Below are 21917 nucleotides of genomic sequence, written 5' to 3'. Positions count from 1 at the left end.
CGCTTGCGATGATAATGGCTCACAAGCCAAGAAACCGAAAGTTGTCTTGCCCCACCCCAAGAGAATCATAAACGATCACCCAGGGCAAACACATCATCCAGATGATATTTTTTTCCACCATAACACTCCCCCCCCCCTCCCACTCCATTCAGTTGAACAGGAAAGAAAAGGAAAGAACACTACTATACCAACAACCCTCTGCCTCCAAAACCGCAAAACGTCCAGTCCACCAACGCCCACCCCTCCTCCCTGCGCTCCTCATGACAAATCTCCAATCCAACCCTACACCGCGTTTTTCCCACTTTGTAGATAATGCCTTGAGCGGTTGCCCCGATCAGTGAGTTAGTTACCCCACCCCCGGCTAAGCCCGGATGCGAAAGTCAGGATTTCGAAAAGGATGGGCACGGAGTTTCCCACGTGGGGTGGGGGGGAGGTCTGCGGACTATCCTATTCTCGGTACTTCTTGTGGAGTGATGCTGCAGATGCTAGCGCTGTTGTTTTTGTTGTCGTCTCTGGGCATCCGCTCTTGTGTTGAGTCTTGGTCAAAAGTGGGAAATGGGAGCAGGTACGAGGGCCTTGGTTGCGTGGTTCCGCACGCCTCCTCGTGTATGTGCGGGGATGATCCGGGTGTGTTAGTGTTAGCTTTTGGGCTCGGGAGCACCTAATGGGCCGGGGAGCTTATACCGCCGTGTGCTGAGGACTACTGCAATGTAGAGTATTAGAATAACCAGGTCCTGGAAGGTGGAAAAGTGCGGATCGAGGGGGATGGTAAGGTGCACTTTCCTAAACTCTCCATACAGGCCAGGGCGATAGTTATGGGCCTTTTATACCGACACATGGAGCACCAGAGCTTACTACTTAGGTACACCGGCCCCTACATAGTATCACCCTCAACCAATGGCTAACGGCAGTCCGTATCTGTTCCCATATTACCTCTCGATTTTCCCCCGAAGCTTAGTACTGAATGTCAGTAAGTAGAGAAAGAAGCTTTGTCACGAAACATGTTTTAACCCCGAGAAAGCAGCGATACCATTGGCCAGCATTACTGAAACCATGTTTTCCTACCACTTGGGGGGGAACTCTAGATTGGGACAACAAATATAGCTAGCCGGGTCCCGGAGACAAGATAGTTAGCGCGTTACAATATCGCAGGCTCTCCCCTGCCTTCAAAATTATGCAGATCAACGACATTGGAGTACAATTGTCTGTGGTTTATAATAGGCACAGGTACGTGGCCATTTGACGTAAGCATGTATACTACTGGCTGTCCCCCTCCCCCCGTGGTTGCTGAGGTGGTATATAAAGACTACAGCAGGTACCCACGCTTCGAAATCTTTTTTTTCTCGACCAAAAAAAAAAGCCATGATACAAGATTCCTCACTCGAGCAAAAAAAAAACGACTAGCGAATATCATACCAATCCGAAGTTTCCCATTTTCCCAAATTTTTATATGATCCAGCATCCTCAACTCGTCCGTTTTGGTCGGGCAACCGGGGTCCGTATTTACGTCGAAACAGAGGAGCCCAACTACGAGGGAAAAAACATCTCCGAGATCACATCCAATTTCCCCGACCCCCCCCCCCCCGCGCAACCCGTCCTAGGGTGTACTCTGGATTTCCTCAATCATTATCTCCCATCTGGAGGAGAGACAAACTTGGACAGACCCAAGATCCCGAATCAGCGCTCCGTCCTTCCCCCACGCACTTTGGTTGGCTAGCCTCTCACCGAACTTTCCAAAAGAAACTGGCCGACGGGTAAAGCGGGCCGCATCGCTCCCTCCGACAATTGGAGGACGGTATTGGTACTCGAGTACAGTATCTCCCCCACTCACTTTTAACGCACTCGAGACGCTAACAAAATCCGGGGAAGTCTCAAGCAAAATGAAACCGCCCTACGAACCCCTGCCTTTTTATAAAATAAAAATAAAAATAAAAAAATAAAACACAACTCAGCAAACTACCGTGCCGACTAACTACCGTATTCTACGAAGAAACTTTCTCCGAAAGTTGGGCACTTTTTGATCAAAGCAGACTTTAATTCCCCGAATCTTGGCAAAATCTTTTAACTTACGGCGACAGTACCGGGTTGGGTTCCGATATGCACGTCACGTGTAGTAAGCTGCAGGAACTGCCACGGGATTGGTCCACGAGTAGGGTACAGTACCGGTACCATTCTGGTAGAGTCAATCACGAACTTCCATACCCGAGCTTTAATACTCGAGTACTTGGCTTTTTCTTTAGTGCCAAGAAGTCCCCCCCCTCCTGCATCATATCATATACTCGATTTGGGAGTTTGCGTGCAGACAGGTTACCGGAACTGGGATTCACAAGTTTATGGGACGTCGTGAGGGAAGGGAAGGGAGGGGGATAAACTGACTATTCGGCCTGAGATCGGGACTCCTTGGAGATACTGTACTAGCGGAAAAATCCCCGAATTCAAGGAAGGATCCGGAGTTTCCCGCCCGAGTGAAAGGCCATGAAGCGGGCACGTCCGGCACCGGATGAAGCAGCCAGGTCAACCGGCTTGTACTGTACTAGTACTTGTAGCTGCTGTGGCTGATGTCAGGGAATGAGCGCCGAAAAATCACTTGGTACAACATACCGCACAAGATAGCAAAGGCACCGCCCGACAGGTGTAAGAATTCTAGGGGCATATATGGGAATCGGAGCATCCAGGTTTAACCACATTCATCCAGCGCCACAGATGTATGACAGTGTTCGGAGAGTTTATTTTGTTACTGAGCGTGCATAACCGTATGTACTCGAGTATTGACCAACCTATCTCGAGTTCCTGGCTCTGGTGCATGGGGGCTAATGCACTACGCTCATTGCATCATAGCTTCCCGCATTCCCTTGGCTCAAAGCATGTTCTTCTCGTCAAAACTATCATACCGCCAACCACAGCCCCAGTGGCCCTCACAAGCCATCACTCGAATTAGCGAGCCTGCCAGCACATTATCTAGGTTATGTACATATAAACTAAAGAGATGAAGGAAAAAGCATTAAAAAGTAAAGCATTCGTTAGAGAAGGATTCAATGAGATTGGACCTCGACGACAACCCCAACGGCACTGGTTCCAGCCGTTCGGGCTATCTCCTGTACAGCCAGCCAATCCCTCCCATCCTCAAGGTCCACAACATAAGTCTTGCCCCCAACTATCTCAACCTCCACGCCGTGTATTTGAGCCTCGGATGCAAGGTGAAATTTCTTGCGGACCTTTTCAAGAAAAAGTGCAAGGGTAGGTGTATCCGAGGCATAGATGATCTTCATCTTTTCCGACGGCGGAATGCGGGTTTCCAGAATCAGGCCAAGCGTAGCGGAGGGCGCAGAAGGGGCCTCCAACGGGCGGGGGGCGATCCAGGGAGGAGGGGGATGAGCACGTGAGGTGCGTGGGCGTTTCGGTGGCGTAGGATTGACCTCCTCGTGGGGGTTTTGCGGTGGGTGTTTCCTCACAATGGTGGGGGTATCCGACGGTTCCGTTGGTGGGTTGACGGGCGGCTTCTTTGGCCGCCCAGGACCCCGACGTGGCGCCTCCAACGGTGTCAAAGTATTGGTCGCGGCGCTGGATGTGTCCTCCACCTCCTCCGTACGGGGATTCGGTGCGGAAGAGGGAGAGGGTATGACGTTTGCGCTTTCGCGAGGGGTCGAGGGAAGAGTGGCCGCCCTAGGAACGGTCGCGGTGCTAGTCGACACATTTGGAGCATTCCCCATTTCCTCGTCCTCTTCGTCCTCCCTCTTCGGCCTCGCGCGGCTGCTTCCCGCCCCGCCATCCGTATCCTCGCTCCCACCAGCCCTCTGAGCACGCCGCTTCCCACGTTCAACCCCGGCCATCTCAATAACCTGCGGTCTGAAGATCCTGCGAACACTAAGCGCCCCACGGAAAGAAAAGCGAATCACGCACCGTTAGCATTCCTCAATTGGCCAAAGAGGAGAATAAAAAAGGGAAACAGCGCGAGGAGTCCAAAAAGATGAGGAAAAATAAAAAAGCAAGAAAGAATCAAACTAACGCCACACGATCAGTCTTGGGCCAGTACTCCCTCGCGACTCTCTCGGCAAGTTCTTCAAACCAATCGTCCCACGCGGTCCCGTGCACTGAGGGGCCTTCGAGGCCAATTGTGCTAGTGTTCAGGGCTTCTATAACTGTCGAGCGTAGGCCTGCCCATTCCTCCTCTGAAACGTGGCAAGCCTCTAGACTGCTGAGGCGCCAGGGAACGTAGACCATTTGCCTTCAATTGGTGCGGGGATAGGCGGTCGAATGGAATAAATTAAGGTTCGTAGCTGTCGTTTGGGTATGATGACGACGATGCATACACGGATCCGGCGGGGGGGGGTAAGAGCAGGTGGTGAAGGTGGAGGAAGTGGTGGGATGGAGGGAATGGAAATAGGGTGAATAATAGGCAGGTACGGTAGGCGGTAATGGTTGGGCAGAGGAGCGGGTGGGTAGGGTGGGTACTCGAGTAGGTAAGGCAGGGCAGGTAGGTAGGTGTGATGGAGAAGGTAGTGTAGTTAAAGCAGGCAAGTAGGCGAGTGGGTAGGTATGGTTCCAGTGACCTCGTTACTCGCGTTCGGCAAGTCTCTCTGCCCACCGTCTACTGTGGCAGAGGAGAAGGGAAGAGGGGAGGGAAGAGTTGTGATGGGATGGGAAAAAATGCGATGTGATACTGGGTGCATTGCTAGGCGAGATACAGAAGGATAGACAGGGGTGGACAAAGAGGTTTAGATCCGTTTGAAAACGGGTCGAAGGGCTTGAATGAAGTTGTGGAGTCTTACCCCTCTCGAACACACTTGTTCCAATTCCACTCCCACCCTTTTCACTCCACGAGTTACCGGCAAAGCGTGGGAAACATTCTCACCCATGAAATGATACATAGCTTAGCTACAGTACGATAGATCCCCCCCCCGAGAGAGAGGAAAAAAATGCCAACTCGCAAAGGCCAACCAGACACACACACCACCACCACCACCACCACCACCACACCCCAGCGACCCCATCCATCCTTTCCCACACCCCATCCCAACAGCCTCCCCTCCCCCCCCAAATCCTCATAAAAATCTCATCCACCCATCCCCCCCCCCCCCTCAACCAATAACCCAATCCTCACCGACAAGCCTTCCTCTTCCTTCCCTCCCCACTCACCAATTTCAACAACTCATCCACAACACATCACTTTTCATTACATCTTATCACAACCAAAATGGAAAAAAAAAATTAAAATAAAGTGTGTGTGCGTTGGAATTACGGTATCATACTGTGCGAGTAAACGCAGTGGTACATCCCCCCCCGTCAATTCAATCCAATTCGACCAAAATTAAAATAATAAAAAATGTTCCCAAAACCGGTAGTTGCGAGAGTAAACTCATCACGTACTGTACTCGAGTAGAAGAAGGGCGGAATCAAGGATTGAGGGGTGACAAACGGTGCACCATTTCCACCGGCAAGATAGGATACGGAGGATATTGTACTGTGCTCGAATACAAGACGAGCCAGATATGATATAACAAATCCCCCCCCCGCCGGCCGGCAGGTGGCTCTGCCTCATCTCCGCGAGCGACTAACCAACTAAGCTCGTATGTAAATTCCTCACATCCCGCCCGAAATTTCGTTCGTCAAATTTTTACTGTCGATTTATCCGCTTTTTTTTTTTTTCCTCTCTCTCGCACCTTGATATCGATACCAATATTTGTCGTGCTTGTATCATACTTACCGCGCCGGGATATTTGTGCAGTATACCCTGGGCCGCCCCGAATTGCTCTCTCAATTGCTCCGATCACTTGTTGCTCACCATAGGATACATACCTGCCCGCCCATGACATCTTCCCACCGCTTACCGGTCGGTGCTCGAGTACCGTACTACCGTGCCGACACCGACACAAGTAAAGAACTTCCACCATACCGACGGAACACAGACTACGCATACACACCAAGTCCCGTGACGACCCACCAACCTGGCCCACGCTTCGCGTCTCCCTTACTTACCGTGACCCCCCGCTGGAAAGGGAACAAAAAAAAGAGATTGGGGACCCCCCAAATTTGATTTCGCTTTTTGCTTTTTTTCTTCCTCTTGATATTTTATTTTAAATTAAATTACATTTTTTGTTGGTTTTTTTTTTTTTTTTTGCACCCTACGAGTACGAGTATGATACAATACATGTGCTCGAGTACTGTACTGTACCTTCTAAATCTCTCATTTTTTGGTTTCTCATTTTAACCCTAAAATTAAGGGTGGAAATTGATCTTTATCGCTTATTTTACCATTATCTTACTGTGGCAAATTATTATTTATTTATCTATTCGGTGCAAGTTCTAGGTTGGGTCTTTTTTTCTTTTTTTTTTTTCTTCTTCTTTCTTTTCCTTTTTAGTTTTGTTTTATGATACAAAGTGAGGACAGGGATACCTACTTTGTTTCCCCCAGCCCCACCATGTTGCACTTGTACAAGTACTTGTATGATACTCTTTACAAAGTCTGAAAAATCGTATGATATCTTTCGCTTTCTCTCTCTCTCTCCCTCCCTTTTGCCCGCTCATAAATTCTCACCCGTTCTCGGTTACCGTTTTTCTACTTGTACCTTGTACTTGTATGATATCTCCCTTGTCGTATACCGGCACTCCTTGGCCACGATGGCAGTTATCGTGGTACAAAGTAACAAGTACTTGCCGACATGACAACCGCTTCCCCTCCTTTTTCTCCCTCCCTGCAACCCTTCAAAACCGTTGAATTGGGAAAGGGAAAGAAATACCATTTGTATACCGTAGTATCATAATTGAAAAATAAAATATAATACTAAAAAATAATAATAATAATAATAATAATAATAATAATAATAAAAACTACCGAGCGCTTTGAGGACCTCATTCTAATTACTGGGACGACAAAAAAAAAAAACGTGAACCATCCCATCTTTTTTTTTTTTTTTCCACGCTTTCCTCCACCACCACAACCACACCTGCGATCATCCCTGAAATGCGACCCGGCGGGAGGTCCGACCCGAAGTTTTGGTGAAAGGGAAAGGGGAAAAGAAAAAAAAAAAAAAAAAGAAGTGAGAGTGAGAGTGAGAGTGAGTTTGCTGGGCTATAATCCGCTTACATTTATCATACTCGGCCATTTTCCTTCCACCTTGGGTGTGGTTGTGGTGGTGGGGGGGGAGGGGGTTTTGCAAGCGGAAAGCTACAAGTACGAGTACTTTATGAAACCGGAGCGATGTTATACTTATCGTAGCGGGAACGAGTCATCCTCCCCGGAACTGTCTCGCCGAGATAGCCAGCTGGCTAGTAAGTCCCGAGACATGAATCAGTCAGTCGGAGAGTCCGAGAATCCATCGATTATGGTACTTGTAGTCTATTATGAAATAAGGGTTCAGGTTGCCTCGCCATGCAAGTCATCTCGGCCACAGAGATTGAGTTGAGTGAGAGAGTGGGTGGGGGGGGGTGTTGTATGTGTGTGGCAGTGATTTAGTAAGTGGGCTAGAACTAATTTGCCTTACCGTAGCAGTTTTATTGTGTGGGGGTCTGTCTGTCTGTCTGTCTGTCTGTCGGGCAGGGTAGGGTTTAGGGTAGGGCAATTCCGGCAGATGGGGATATATAAGCCTTTTGCCGGCGGGCACGGGTTGGTGGTGGTGGTGGTGGTGGGGGGTCCGCGGTCCCAGTGTCTTGGGTGTGCTCTCATCATACTATACTCGGTATGTATCATAGATAGATAGACTTGGCCCGGTTCTGCAAAACACCTGATGAAACGTAAAGGGGGCACTTGTACTAGTACTAGTATCATACGTAGTTCGTTTTTTCCATGCCGCTGTCAAACCGATCAACTAACCGGCCCGCGTCGACGAACAAGGTGCTCGTTTGTTTTTGTTGTGGCCCTCGATAAAAATAAAAATTAAAAAAAAAAAAAAATTCCCCCATTTACGCATTTCGAGTTCAAGGGATCCGGTGTGTGTATCATAGCGTGAAATCCTGGCGGATACAGGTACAGTACAGTACAGTACAGTACTCGTACACTACTACACTCGAAACTTGGCACTCCCGGTCCTAAATTCTGTACGAGTACTGTACCTTCTAATACCGGTACCGCATGTTCTTCTCCCACGGTATGGGCCGCAGGTACAGTACAAGTATAAAAACTGAGACACACACATCGTGTTCACTACCTTTCAGCCATTCAAATGGCCATAAAAGTACGGTACCTGGTCCTCCCCCCCACCCCACTGGTGCCCACGTGCAAACTCGCATTGTTGATCGTGGTGCTCGCCACGTGTGATTAGGGGGGGATAAGCATGCGGTATCACTCGTGAGCCGAGTGATTCCGCTTTTTTTGTTTTTTGGAAAATTTAATACAGTATCATAGTGGCTTGCATGTTCCAACACAGGAAATGTCGTCACACGTCTTTGTTAAGTTACCCCCTACTGTGTTTTGTTCCCGCGTCAAGTTACTCACCCTTCTCATTTTATTCTTCTACTTGCTGTATTCCTCTCCTCCTCCTCCTCCTGATTCCCCTTAATATCGATCAACTGGGAACTTCTCTTCCACATATTTCCCTCCGTGTTCACGCGGGGGATACTTCAAACACTTTTCTCCACAGTGGCGGGATGAAGGGGGAGGATGAGAATCTTCAAATGGATTAGGCCTCCGGGCTCTTCTATGGGCTCATTATGATGTCATACTGTGAGTACAAACCCATGTTCCTGTCCCTGCCATGGGAACTGCCTATACGAGTGATAAACCATGATGAGAGTTACAACCATGTTACCTAACTTTCCCGTTCCCATGAAAAAAATTATGTTCCCTCCGGTCCTCCTCCTCTGCCTCCTTCATCATCTCGATGAGCCTGCACGCTGCCAACTCCCCGAATGCCTCTTCGTTTATCCCCACCCCCTCCACCCTCAACTCCAGCCTAGGTTCGTTCTCCAGGACTCCCCCTAATCCCTCCACTAGCTTCTCCTTAAACCTCTCGAACCTAACTCTCCCTTCCCAGGGTCCCCGGCGGCTGGACAGCGAGCTGAATCCGGTCATGGGCAACCAGATTGCCGTCCGCCACGGCTTCTCCAAACTCCCGACTATGCGCTCGGCCATCCTGGTCCCCAACATGCCCATCTCCTCGTCGTTCACACACATGAGGGTGACAGAATCGTTGTGCACGAGCAGGTCCCTATTCCGGAACCTCTCGGGTACCGTATCCCTCGCCCCGAAATTCACGCAATCCAACGCGCCGGTAGAAATGACCTGCGGGATTCCCATCCTTGATGCGGCCGTTAGCCGCTCCTCTCCAGCGCTCATGACCCCGCCGATGAGCTCGTCGGCCAATTCCTTCGTGGTGAGGTCCAGCACCCCGTCCATTTTCCCTTCCATGATCAATTTTTCCATGGAGCGGCCGCCGGCACCGGTACAATGGAAGACGAAAACTTCGCAGTTCTCTCTCTCCAGCACCTTCCGCGCGTGGGTCACGGCGGGGCTGGTGATGCCGAACATGGTTATCGCGACGGCCAGCTTCTTTGGTGTTGAAGGGGGCGCTCGGTAGATGGCGTGGTAGGACTCGGCCATACCGATGATCGCGCCCGCGGCATTTGTGAGAATGGCCGAGAGTATCGAGTTCATGCCTGCGATGTCGACGACGGAGTACATGGTTGTTATGTCGGAGTCGCCGATGAAAGGGCTCATATCGCCAGCGGCCATGGTCGAGACGATCATCTTTGGGAATCCGATCGGCAGCGAGGAATTCCGCATAGCGCTGGTCGCCAGCCAAGTGCCCCCGGATCCGCCGATCGAGATGACCCCGTGCAGGGAGGAGAGGGATAGCCTGGAGTTTATGAACGGTACCAGTGCTTTCGACATACTCGATATCACGACGTCGCGGGGAAGCTCGTCGAATCCGGCGGGCGGATTGGGCAGCAACATGCTGTGTGGGATGTCAATTGCCGGGTGGGCGACAGGGGCGCGGCCAACATCGGCGAGGAGGACCGTGGGGGGCCGCGAGTTCTCCAATAGCGCATTTTTGAGGAAGAGGAGTTCAGATAATTTGGTGTCGCAGGTGCCGAACAAAAGTATTGTCGGTCTTGCGGGTGCTGGCAGATCCATGGTACTCGAGTACGTCGGGGTCGGGTTTATGGATCGTGAATTTGTGACGCACGCGCGGGAGGAAGGGGTGGGGGGGAGACATTGATGCAGGGCAGCTATCATGCTCGAGTACTGTACTGTACTGCGCAAGTGCTTCACTGGTGGCTTGGCCTGCCCCTATTATTTCCATGCCCAACATTCAACGACAAGGGTTCGGGTCTACTATTTGGCGGCCTCAAACGTTTTTTGGTGAATGTGTGATACCGGTGGTACTCGTAGACTATTAAATTTTTTACCCGGTTCGCGTCGCGAGCAAAACATCGCAGTAAACTATTTTACAGGAACCATGATAGAGGGATACCTTGGATTTTGAGTTTGTAAAGAGACCTAATTGTAAGGGGCCACGCCGACAGGATATTTTTTACTGTAACATATTGAGGTCCATTTTGGCACACCATATACCGTACTTGTAAACGGACGTTTTTGTTTTCTGTGCCTCACGCCCTTCTCTCGCGGGCGAAACGCTTTTAAAATTGCACTCCTCGGTTACAGCCCGACTCGCTTCCCTCCTGATTGACTTTTTTTTTTATCATAAGGGTAAGAAGGGGGTCTGCTATGTGGATATGCCTTTCCTTTTTTTTTTTTTTTTTTCCTCCGGGTTTTGTCGGAAATTTGGGTTTCGCCGGAAGGGGATTGAATTTTTTTGAGTTGTAGCGCGCCGGGCGGGGTCTCAGAATCGTTACTGTAGGCGAAAGAAGTTGTGGGGTCAAGTTTTGCGAGCAACGGAAATGCTATTATTTGGGGTTGAAATTTATGGATTCTTTTTTTTTTTTTTTTTTTTTTTTTTTTTAAAAAAAAAAAAAAAAACCGCAATAAAAGATGAAGGGGCAATATGTTATGAAATGAATGAATAAATATATGTATATGTTCCATCTTACTGACAGATCTTAAGTTTGCTGATGAGATGTGCTCTTTATAATCATCTACCTCCTCCATAAAGTAAATTTACTTTTACTTTTAGTACACATGTAAGATAGTAGATATTATTTAACTATCCTATAGCTTTTCTTAATCAACTAGTGTTAAATTGGTTAGAAAAAAAATGTAACATGGAATTATATCTTTTACTACGTAGTAATATATAGGATATAATATTATTTGCTGGTCTGGTAATATGAAAAGAGATTTATAAAAATAAGATAATTGGATTTGGGTATTTAAAAGAATTCATAGGAATTAGGAAACCTTTTTCTTCAAATTTTATAACGATTAATTATTAATCGACTTGGACTACCTGTTTTATAATACTATAATATTATTATTATACCTAACTATAGAAACTCCCGTCAGAAGTCTCTTTGAATTGAAATGTTTTATTCTACAGGAATAATAACTACTATAAATTTTTTTTATTCAGGTTACTAATAGTTGAAAGCATTTTGCCAAAATATAAAAGGTAAGATAATAGTTTAGTGGAATAATAATAACTTAGTTATCCTTTCAGTTGTAAAAACAATATTGATAATCCTAATACTTGAAGTTAACTATGGGGAAAAATTGAGAGAAAGTAAGAAATTGTCTTTTATGAAGTTCAAGTTTAGTATCTAACAGGTTTAATTTTCCAAATACTTAACTACTATTAATCTAACTAATTTCGACTTTGCAAATATATACAAGTGGGACATTTTAAAGGAATAGACTATAAGTAAAAGTAGAAACAACTTGAACTATAATTATGTTGATATTGTTAGGAATACCAGAACCTGATACCTAGGAACCACCCTAAGTAGGGTAACCCCACTTGGAATTGGAATCTCTGGTCTCCAACACCCCCCTCCGGCTCCCTTACGGGGCCCACACGTCATCATATATATCAATCTCAGTTGCATCCTGTGACTATATTACCACAGAATTGAAGGTGTTAGAATAACACCATATACGTCGCCGCTGTCTCTCCGACCAGATCCTGTTCATAGGATATATAAGAGGGGACCTTCGGCTAGGTCTGAGAAGTGGAACAGAGTGATTCCGTCAACTACTCAGAGAGTTACTTGACTCCAAAGACATGATACCTTTGGCACAGGCCATAAGTAATGGGATGATTTGCACAAAGAGATGGTATCAAATGGTAAAGGATCTCTACTAGAGACCAATACATTTACATCCACCAGAAGAGTCTAGAACTCTAAAAAAACACTACCAAAGAAGCCAACGAACTTCATGGAGTGTGGCAACTGGGTTTTGGAACATGTCGTAATCATAGGTGATCCTTAATACTACAATGGTTACTGAAACCTATTACCCAGAGAGCAACCAAGGGTTGCCGACCAAGAGATTAATTACCAATCTGGTGGAATAGCTTCCTATGAGTTGATAGGAAGTCATCCAGAGAAAATCTATTGGTTGGGTATGGAGTTACAAAGGATCGGAATCAGACGACCTATATTGGTTGTCGATAATGATGACCACCTTTGCAGATATAGCCATGGATAAAACTGATCATTTTATCAATGGCAAAGACAATTGGAGCCAACTCAGTTCAACTTAAGAACTAGGCCATAAGTCCAAAGACTCTACTAATCGGGATATTACTATTGGAGACAGTACGTTTCCTAAGAAGAAATATTGTCATTACCAAAGAGGGTGTGATGGTTTTCAGGGTCTACAGGTGTTCGCACCTTGGAAGAAAACTCGACGTTGTAAATTACGATTAAAGAAGTACATAGTTGTATGATAAATAGATGTAGTCCGCGAACACTCAGACGCGGAATATAAATATCGAAGTGCCTCCCAAGCTTTAGACATTATCAAGCAACGGAGAAGAGACCTTAACAATATAATATTGTTTTTACGATTCTACCCTACTTTACCTACTTTACTTCGCTCCTAGTAGTCATAAACGAAATGAGCTAAGTCTGAGCCTTCCTAGACAATCTCCGTCTACAAAAACGAATCTTGATTGGCCTAGACAATTTTGAAGTTTATCAAGTTGTCTCCGCCTAACAGGTATATAGATGAGGTAAAGTTGGTATTTCTTATAAAACAACTTGGTGAGGGGGATGAAAATGCAAGTACTTATGATACTCAGTTGCATATAGACTATCAAGTACTCGGGTAAAGTGATCTTGACTAAGAGTATATGTGCTGTTCAGGTTGGTCAAGTAATTTGTTTGGCGGGTGAGATAGAACAGAGGCCAAACTTACTTATATAAGAGCTCTGATTGGAAAGTTTCTGACCTTTGTCGCAAATTATGGTTTATAACCACCGTAGAAATTAACGCAAAATGATCCCTAAGAGTATTGTGAGATACCGGTACTGTATCATACATGAGTTTAATTTCATTGCTCCTTTCTGCCTTTTATTTATTCCTCATATGAACCCCTTCCTTCTACCGACCACCTTGACAAAAAAGAAAAACAGTTTCACTTCTAGCAGCGGGCGAATCTCGCCAAATAATGCGGTCATAAATTCCAGAGCAGCCGCTAGAGACTTCATTTCCTACAAAACCCTGCTCCCTGGGTGAGGCCCTACTGTACGAAAGCGTGTTCCCGGGTGCTTGTACCGAAACACCACTTTTTCTAGAAAAGTTGTCTTTTCTTTCGGAATATATTAAATTTCAAATTGTGCAGATTGGACAGGCCCTTAATTGCTTGAAGGAAGAAAAGGGATGTACGGTATGAACATGGGTTAGAGAGAGTTTATGAAAAGAGATGAGGACTAAGTTAGGTTGCTGGAGCACATATATAGACTAAAATAATCAGGGGAAAAATAACTTTTATAGGTATGATGGGGTTGTAATCTGATTTGGGTATCATTTCCATGTCCTCCGTATATCACTAGCGCCTCCCGTTCTAGAGGGGTAGTCAAAGAAAAGGAAAGACATCCGCTATGCGTCACAAAAATGGTTAGTGGAGATCAAGCTTGACTGACGGAGTATCTATAGAAGAGAAAATAAAATAAGGAACAACTAGTCGGATTGACTCGGTATTGATCCGATATAAGGGACGAGAGTACCGTGTCCGAAAATACCGCCTACTGAGCAGCTTCCAGTTTCATCTATCAGAGGCTTTGCAGGTGACTTGCTTCTAGATGTGACATTTCCCAGTTTTTGATTTTAATGAGACCTCCGAATGTTGATATGTAGGGAATTTCTTGGTAAGGGCGGCGAATGCGGTGCAATGGCCACGTTGGTGGGATTTCGATAGTAGGTAGCCGTAGTCACTCACCGCTCCTTTATATATCGTCCGTGAAATTTTATCCGTGTTGCAAATATCAAGCGCCCCCGCTTCCTCCTTCCTGGACCTGAGCCTCAGCTGAGATGGTTGCCATGAGTACAGTACACAAACGAAAGTCGGGCACCTTGACAAAGTCACTGGTGACGGTGATGACGTGGCAGGGTTCAATGTTCCTGGTTCCGGTCTCTGATTCTCACCACTCTCTATAGTAGTTGTTGAGAAAGTGCCTTATACTCTCACTCCCGTTCTCTTCTGCGTGCTGGGCAGCGACTCGTCCGCGACTGTCTCTCAGTGGCGTACTGGGTTGGTGATAGAGTACTAGCATCCTCACTACCACCTCATGTCCATGCTTGGCTGCGTAATGGAGCGGGATCATTCGCCGCCATCTACAGCTGGCTGCGAAATCCACTTTATTTTCACAGAGGAATTTCACCACAGCCTCATGTCCCATTTGGGCGGCGTAATGTAGAGGCGCCATACCATCCCTTCCACTGCGAGTGCTGATTTTGGCACCGAGATCGTATAGTAACTTCACGGTAGTGGCATGTCCGTGCCTCGCCGCATAATGAATGGGCTCCCGTCTCTCCCAACCACACCTGGCCTCTATCCTGGCCCCACAATCGATGAAAAACTCCACGGCGGTATCTCTCCCGCCCATGGCGGCGAAATGCAGTGGTGTCATGCGGGACATTTCGCTCGTTGCTGCTAGCATGTTTTTCAATGTAGCTTTCTGCTCGGGGTTGTCTTTGCCGCTGGGTTTCGGGCGGCCTCGTCTGCGAGCCCTCCTCGTCTGAACCGGTTTCCAGTCTCCGCTTTCAGTCTCGGGCACACCATTTGTTGCGTTTTCTCCGGGTGCCGGAAATGGGGTGTGTTCGTTCATGGGTGGCCTGCGCGCCCCCGGGCTTTCCTTCGTTCTTCTCTCGAGAATTGGACTTATCTGAGATGTTTCCTTGGCTGTCGAGGTAGGACTTGAGTAGGAAAAGTATATTGACGTGCCCGGACAGTGCCGCAATATGCATAGAGTTCATGCCATAAAAATTGCACTGGACCTTAACATCGGCTCCCACCTCAAGCAGAACCTTCGCTACCGCATCGTGCCCACCTTCCGCGGCATAATGAAGAGCATCCATTCCATGATTATTGCTCTTGCTGGCTAGGAGTGTCTTGACTGCGTCCTTGAAATCGATCAGAGGCGTGGCTTAGGGCACATTTTTTGGTGGTTTCTTTCCCTTTTGCCCGCTTCTGGGATGAAATTGGAAGTTTGCTCTCTCCCCGTGATATGATAATATCAATCGAACTATTGTCTGGTTTCCACGTTTTGCAGCATAATGCAAAGGATTCATCCCGTTTTACTTATCCTTCTCCCCAACGTCCCGCATACGTTGGCTCGGCGAGCATTCAGCCCTCCAACCATTAAGTATACGCGCTACCTCAGCTTCGTCTCCCTCCTCAGCAGCATTGTGCAAGGCTGGTATCTCTCTCCGTCGCCTCTTAGTGCGGTACCTAACCTGGCCAGTATTGAGTAGTTCGGTAGGGGTTCGTGAAATTCCCTGTATTGTGGGGGGTGGCACTATCGAAACTGAAGCGAAAAAGTTAAAGATATAGGTGTTATGAATAGTGCTGCGATTGTTGCTCCTAATGGTGTTATTAGAGCCTCTGTTTCCGGACGAATCACCAGTTATTTGACACTGGCTGTCTCCATTAACTCTGCTTCATCTGTTAGCTTCTACAACGTGGGTGCATCCTCAGGACTATCCATACAGGGTGTCCCCCGAAAGGGATGAACTGGTAGTGCGCACAAGGCGAGGTGGGGGAAGAGTCTGGCTCGCCATTCATTGTCCAGTGGATACAGTTTCGAGGGACCCGAACCTATTATCTGGGGTTTTTGAGAGAGTGGGAGCGATGGACCAGGGAGTCCCCACAAGGCTGAGGCTCCGCTGATGCTGAGAAGTGGCGGGAGGAGCTGCGTAACCAAATTCAAGTAAGCCTTGGAACAAAAGTGCCTCCTTTCAACTGATAGCCGGTTCCACTCCTATTTTGCGCTGCACATGGTCATGAAAGGCAAGTGCAAGGCAAAAGCAAATGCAGTATGATACAACACAAGGTGTTTTTTGTTTTTGTTGTTTAAACTAGTGAATATAACCTAAGTTATGCTTCATATTTCTCCCAATCCATTTTATTCCTCCAATTCATTAGTATGATAGATATATATTTATCACACTAACAATACAGTCTTATCATAGCTATCACTTGGTATAAAAAAACATCTTATTATATTCAGAGTACCTTCAATCCATCTAAATAATATTACAATACTTTTAATTTTATACTCCCCTAGTCTATTTCTTTTAATCTAGTTCTCACTAGTAGATATTACTAGACCTCTTTTCATATATCCTCTAAGCAGTCTTCAGTCAGCCTGATGGCAAAATATATAATTCTAGAAGAAGGCTGATAAACATTTATATTTTAGTAATTGGACACAAATGTCTAAAGCATAGTAGATGATATGCATATTATATAATGAGTTTAGAAGATATTAAATTATTTCCACTATACTAATTGAAAGTTCTATAAGAATTTCATACTTATTTATAAATGAAGGCCTAATATAAACAAATTAAAACAGCATTCAGATTGAAATTTTATACTAATATACTTGCTCTCTTAGAAGCTATTGATACAAGTACTAATTCAACTACTGAACTTGATAGATTCCTACCTACATAGATCATATTATTATAGTCTAATATTAGAGCTAGCTGCTTTATATTCATGGATAACTAATACATTCACATTCAAGTACTATACTTAAATTAAGTTTATTTAGTAAAAAGAATAGAGACTACTTATTGGAGAAGTAAAAAATATTTTCAGAATAGTAAGAGCTCTCCTGAGTTTCTAAACTTAGCAAGGAAAATATTCTTAAAATTAAACTATATTGATACTACTACAAATCTATTAATTTAATTAGAAAGTACTTAGTTAGTATTATAGATAGATGTAGTCTGTAAAGGCTCAGATAGGATATAGAAATATCGGAGTATTATGGTGCAGGTAGAGAAGAGTATCAACCAGGTGACTGAGTTGTAACTCTGTATGAAATCCAATATTACCAACTCAATACTGTCTTAAATCAATTACAAAAACTGTAGAAATGCTTACAAGATATGGAAAAATAAAAGTACTATTTTTCTATTTGATTTGATCTAGTATTAGGTTTGTTATATTATATTGCATGCTTACCTACATGGTTGACACTTATTTGTTATTGTACCTAAATACTATTCTACTAATTTAACTGTTAGGTGGTAGCAGATTTTTAAGAATAACAAGAAAATAGGACTGAGAGATCTTGTATATATGAAAATTGTTTAGAAAAAGATGATACAACTCAGTTCATTTATGCCTACTATGAGTATAAAAAGGTTTTTAAATAAAGGCAATAATTTTCAGATAAAACAATACTGTTATAATATTATTAACAAGATCTCTTCTCTATTTTTTTGGTAATTAGGTTAAACTAGCACGGTACTTTGATATTTAAATTTCATATCTGAGTATTCACAGACTACACTAATTTTTAACTACTGTAGCAATGAAGTAATTTAGCTATTTTTATGTACAATATCTAGAGTATTCTCAAGTGCAACATGGTCTAATGCTGAAAATTCTGATACCACTTCAGTATTAGGGCTTTAATTATTGACTATTATAGAAGAGTATAATTATTTTAGTTATTTTTATGTTAGCTGACTGTATGGGAGTTCAGTAAATATCTATAATCATACATAATAAAATCAGGAGATGTATTTAAAGATGAAGATGTTCAGGTAGTGAATATCAGATCATCAACAGGATACACATCAATATATACTTGGTTGAATAGTTATCTATATTCTCATATTTTTTTGATTAACTCTTATGAAACTCCCTAACTAATAAAATATGTACAGTCACTCGGCAGAAGTGTTCATGATCCGAGACAATGTTTAATTGTGGTTGCGCCATATGGTAGGGCAGTGCTGGGGGAGTTGTCAACGGGTGTGCGTGCGAGCTCAAGTTCACGATCAACAACTACTGGCACCTCTCAACATTCAACAGTCAATTGACCTGCCATAAATTAAACTAGCTAATATTTTGTATAACCTCCCCTTGCTTCTAAAACTACAGCCACCCTATCAGGCATTGATTTCCACAACTTCTCAAAAAACTCCTCAGGAATTGTCTCCCAAACCAATGGTAATACTTATACAAGTCTTCTCCTAACAGTCTCTTTTTCTGCTGGAGTATCTGCAATCCTTGGATACTGCTGGTAAAATCGCTTTTTAAGCTCAACCCATACATGCTCAATAGGATTTAAATCAGAGGAATAAGGGGAGTGGTCCACAACCTCAATACTGTTTTTCTCCAACCAATCCATAACACTATATGCTTTGTAAACAGGAGTATTATCTTGTTGAAAAAGAACATCTTCAAGTTGTATACCAAAGGAAATCATTTGATGAATAACAGGAAAAAGATATCTTCTCAAAAGTCTAACATACCTGGTCTTATTGATAGTTTGAGTAATAGGAACTAATAGACCTTTTCTTTTACCCCAAAAGCACTCCTAAACTATAAGGGAGATTTCCTCATCCTTCTCCTCTGGGTGTACACAATCAGCCAACCACTTCTCTGCAGGTTTTCTGAATACCCATTGTTGCTTTGGATTATTGGATTTCTCTACACTGCACTCATCACTCCAAATCACCTTTTCAAAATCCTCAGCTGTCAAGTCCCTATGAGCTGTAGACTATCTCAATCTCTTAGCCACATGATCAGGCTTTAGCCTAGGTTTTGACTTGGCTATCCATTTTTTAATGTTTGCTTCTCTGAGTACCCAGTCTACTATGCAGGCAAATTTAGTAAGCAATCATATCCAGTCACTCTGGGTAGCATAAAGAGTTACTAGTATTAAGAGAAATACCAGGTACATAGTGATCCCTGAAGGTGCATCTAGTCATTTTCCAGTTGGATTTGGCTGCCTGTATAATTGTGTGACGCTGTTGACCACTAAAAATGGGGGCGCGACTGGGGTGAGGGAGATTTTCAAGAGATTGGCATTCACATGCCTGGATAAGAAAGCTCTTAACTGTTGTCGATAGGCGTTTAATAATTTGAGCCACCAAGGCAATGTTCCAGAGGTAGTAGAAAAAGGCAATTATCATGCTCTTCTCTGCAGGGCTCATTTCTCTCCAGGTGGTTTTAGGTGGGGGTCTCTTTTTTGTAGCATACTTTGTATTTCCAGAACACTTAACTATGGGTAAAAAAGGTAGAGGAAATTAATAAATTAATTAATTAGGTAAAGGAGGCTTCGGTGGGTGTAGATTTGTGAATGGTCATGGTTGTTATGGGGTGAACGGTCACAATCAACTTTACACTTTATTAAAAGGTAGCATTTTGGCAAGGTAGCTTAGTGATCTGAGACCGGTTTCACAAACACTTCTGCTGAGTGACAGTAGTATTAACTACAATATGTACTAATATGTGCTAACCTCTGTGGAAGCACATTATACTGATAATGTAACTTCTTCTTCAACCTACTCTACTCTGTTTTCTGAGTTTCAGACTGTCTTGGATAGTACTATATTAGCCATAGTTGATGCTATAAACCTAGCGTAGTTTGTAAAGAATTTCATATAATAATTTAATAAAATTAAATTGAACTACCTAAATTATTTCCTAACATATATTTTTACGAATACTACTTCATATTCAGGCCTCAGATATCATCCTTATAGAAAACCAATTACAAGTATAGTTGTCATGGATGGGACAGGATTTTGCACTTGACTCAATTATGAGTTATGGGTTTCATGCATATGACTCATTCAAGTCATATGACTTGTTTATATTATGATTTGTTACCTTTCGCATATGACTCAATTATGAGTCATGGAACTTAGGCCTTGCAAGTATATCTTATGTATATGCCTTAAATAAATGATTTGTTATATTTTGCACATGACTTGATTATGAGTTATGAGTTTTGTACATATGACTCATTTGAGTCATATGACTTATTTATGTTATGATTTGTTATGTTTCACACATGACTCGATTATGAGTCACCGGTTTCGCACATATGACTCGCTTGAATCATATGACTTGTTATAAGATTTTTTGCGAATGTTAGGAATACCAGGATCTGATACCTAGGAACCACCCTAAGTAGGGTAACCCCACTCAGAATTGGAATCTCTGGTCTTCAACAGCCCCTGCTGGCCCCCTTACAGGGCCCACATATTATCATATGTATTAATCTCAGTTATGTCCTGTGACTACTATGCTACAGAATTGGAGGTGTAAGAATAACACCTTATATGTTGCTGCAGTTCGTCAGACCTGATTCTGTTCTCAGGATATATGGGAGGGGACCTTCGGTTAGGTCTGAGAAGTAGAATAAAGTGGATCCATCAACTACTCAGAGAGCTACTAGGCTTCAAAGAGGAGATATCTTTAGTCAGAGCTGTAAGTAATGGGACATTTTCGCACTAGGAGATAATATCAAGTAGTAAAGGATCTTAACGAGAAACCAATACATTCGCATCCATTCCATAATAATCAGAAGAGTCTAGAACTTCAAGGTACACTACCATAGAGGCTAATAAACTTCATGGAGTGTTACAATGGAGTTCTGGAATCTGGCGTGGTTGCAGAAATGATTTCCAATACTACAATAGCAATTCAAATCCTGTTACTCAGAGCAACTAAGTATTGCCGACCAAGGGATTATCTGTCAACCTAGTGGAACAGCTTGCTGCAAATTAGGAGAAAGTTTTCTGGAAGAAATCAGTAAGTTGGATATGGAGTTATAGTGATTTAACATCAAGCGACCTAGGAAGGTTGCTATCATGACTACCTCTGCAGATATAACCTGCAGATGAAACTGATCATTTCATCAATAATATAGACAATTGGAACCAACTCAGTTTAACTAGAGAACTAGGCTATAAGTTTAAAGACTCTGATGATCAGATAATTACTATTGGAAGCAGCATGACTCCTAGTTAGCAATATTGTAATTATCAAAGAGGGTGTGGTGATTTTCAGGATCTCCAGATGTTCATATCTTTGAAGAACACTTGACAGTACAAATTATAACCAGAGAGGTACATAGTTGTATAATAGATAGATGTAGTCTGTGAACACTCAGACACAGAATATAAATATTGAAGTGCCTCCCAAGCTTTTAGACACCATCAAGTAATGGAGAAGAGACCTTAACAATAAAGTAGCAATTGGCTTTGAATGTTCGTATTATACCAGTATCAAGAGTCTGCAGCTGGGCCATAGTATTAGGAGGAAGAAACTTAAGTTGAGTGGCTTTGAGATCAAATTCAGGCTCTAGATATGATGTACAATTGTCAACCAGTAGAATAACCTGCCTTTCTTTCTCCTTACCAAACTTCTGAAGCTAGTCTAACCAAATTGCTCATGTCATTCAAGCCTTTTACTACTATAATAGAAATTATAATCTAAATAGCTAGCAGACTACTTTCCAAAGCAGCGTGGGTGGTGGGCATAGCCTATAAGCAGAGGTTCTCACTTGTCGGTACTACCTGCATTGACACAGAAGTCATAAGTAAGC

General features: G+C 44.1%; 2 protein-coding genes; both read right to left on the bottom strand.

Annotated features, from left to right (window-relative positions):
• Positions 1 to 2716: 2716 nt before the first annotated feature.
• Positions 2717 to 4608, bottom strand: GSTUM_00007137001 (uncharacterized protein). XM_002839211.2 has 2 exons: positions 4007 to 4608; positions 2717 to 3864 (listed from the first exon to the last, which is right to left on the bottom strand). Exons 1-2 carry the CDS (start codon positions 4219 to 4221, stop codon positions 3033 to 3035), a joined length of 1047 nt encoding a protein of 348 aa, XP_002839257.1. The 5' UTR covers positions 4222 to 4608; the 3' UTR covers positions 2717 to 3032.
• A 4132-nt stretch (positions 4609 to 8740) lies between these two features.
• GSTUM_00007136001 (uncharacterized protein) lies at positions 8741 to 10069 on the bottom strand (the record flags this gene model as incomplete). Its single annotated transcript, XM_002839210.1, has 1 exon — positions 8741 to 10069. The coding sequence occupies one exon, from the start codon at positions 10067 to 10069 to the stop codon at positions 8741 to 8743; it is 1329 nt and encodes a 442-aa protein (XP_002839256.1).
• Positions 10070 to 21917: the final 11848 nt, after the last annotated feature.

This window comes from Tuber melanosporum (genome assembly GCF_000151645.1).
Source record: "Tuber melanosporum whole genome shotgun sequence assembly, scaffold_32, strain Mel28".
NCBI classification, from domain to species: Eukaryota; Fungi; Ascomycota; class Pezizomycetes; order Pezizales; family Tuberaceae; genus Tuber; species Tuber melanosporum.
Note: the sequence above shows the minus strand (reverse complement) of the source record. Positions and strands in the feature narration are given on the sequence as shown.

Excerpts from the sequence above, each read along its gene's own strand:
- GSTUM_00007137001 (XM_002839211.2), bottom strand. The coding sequence starts at position 4,221 with ATGGTCTACGTTCCCTGGCGCCTCAGCAGTCTAGAGGCTTGCCACGTT. Across the intron at positions 3,865-4,006 it reads CCCAAGACTGATCGTGTGGC|TGTTCGCAGGATCTTCAGAC; the intron begins GTTAGTTTGATT and ends TGGGGCGCTTAG.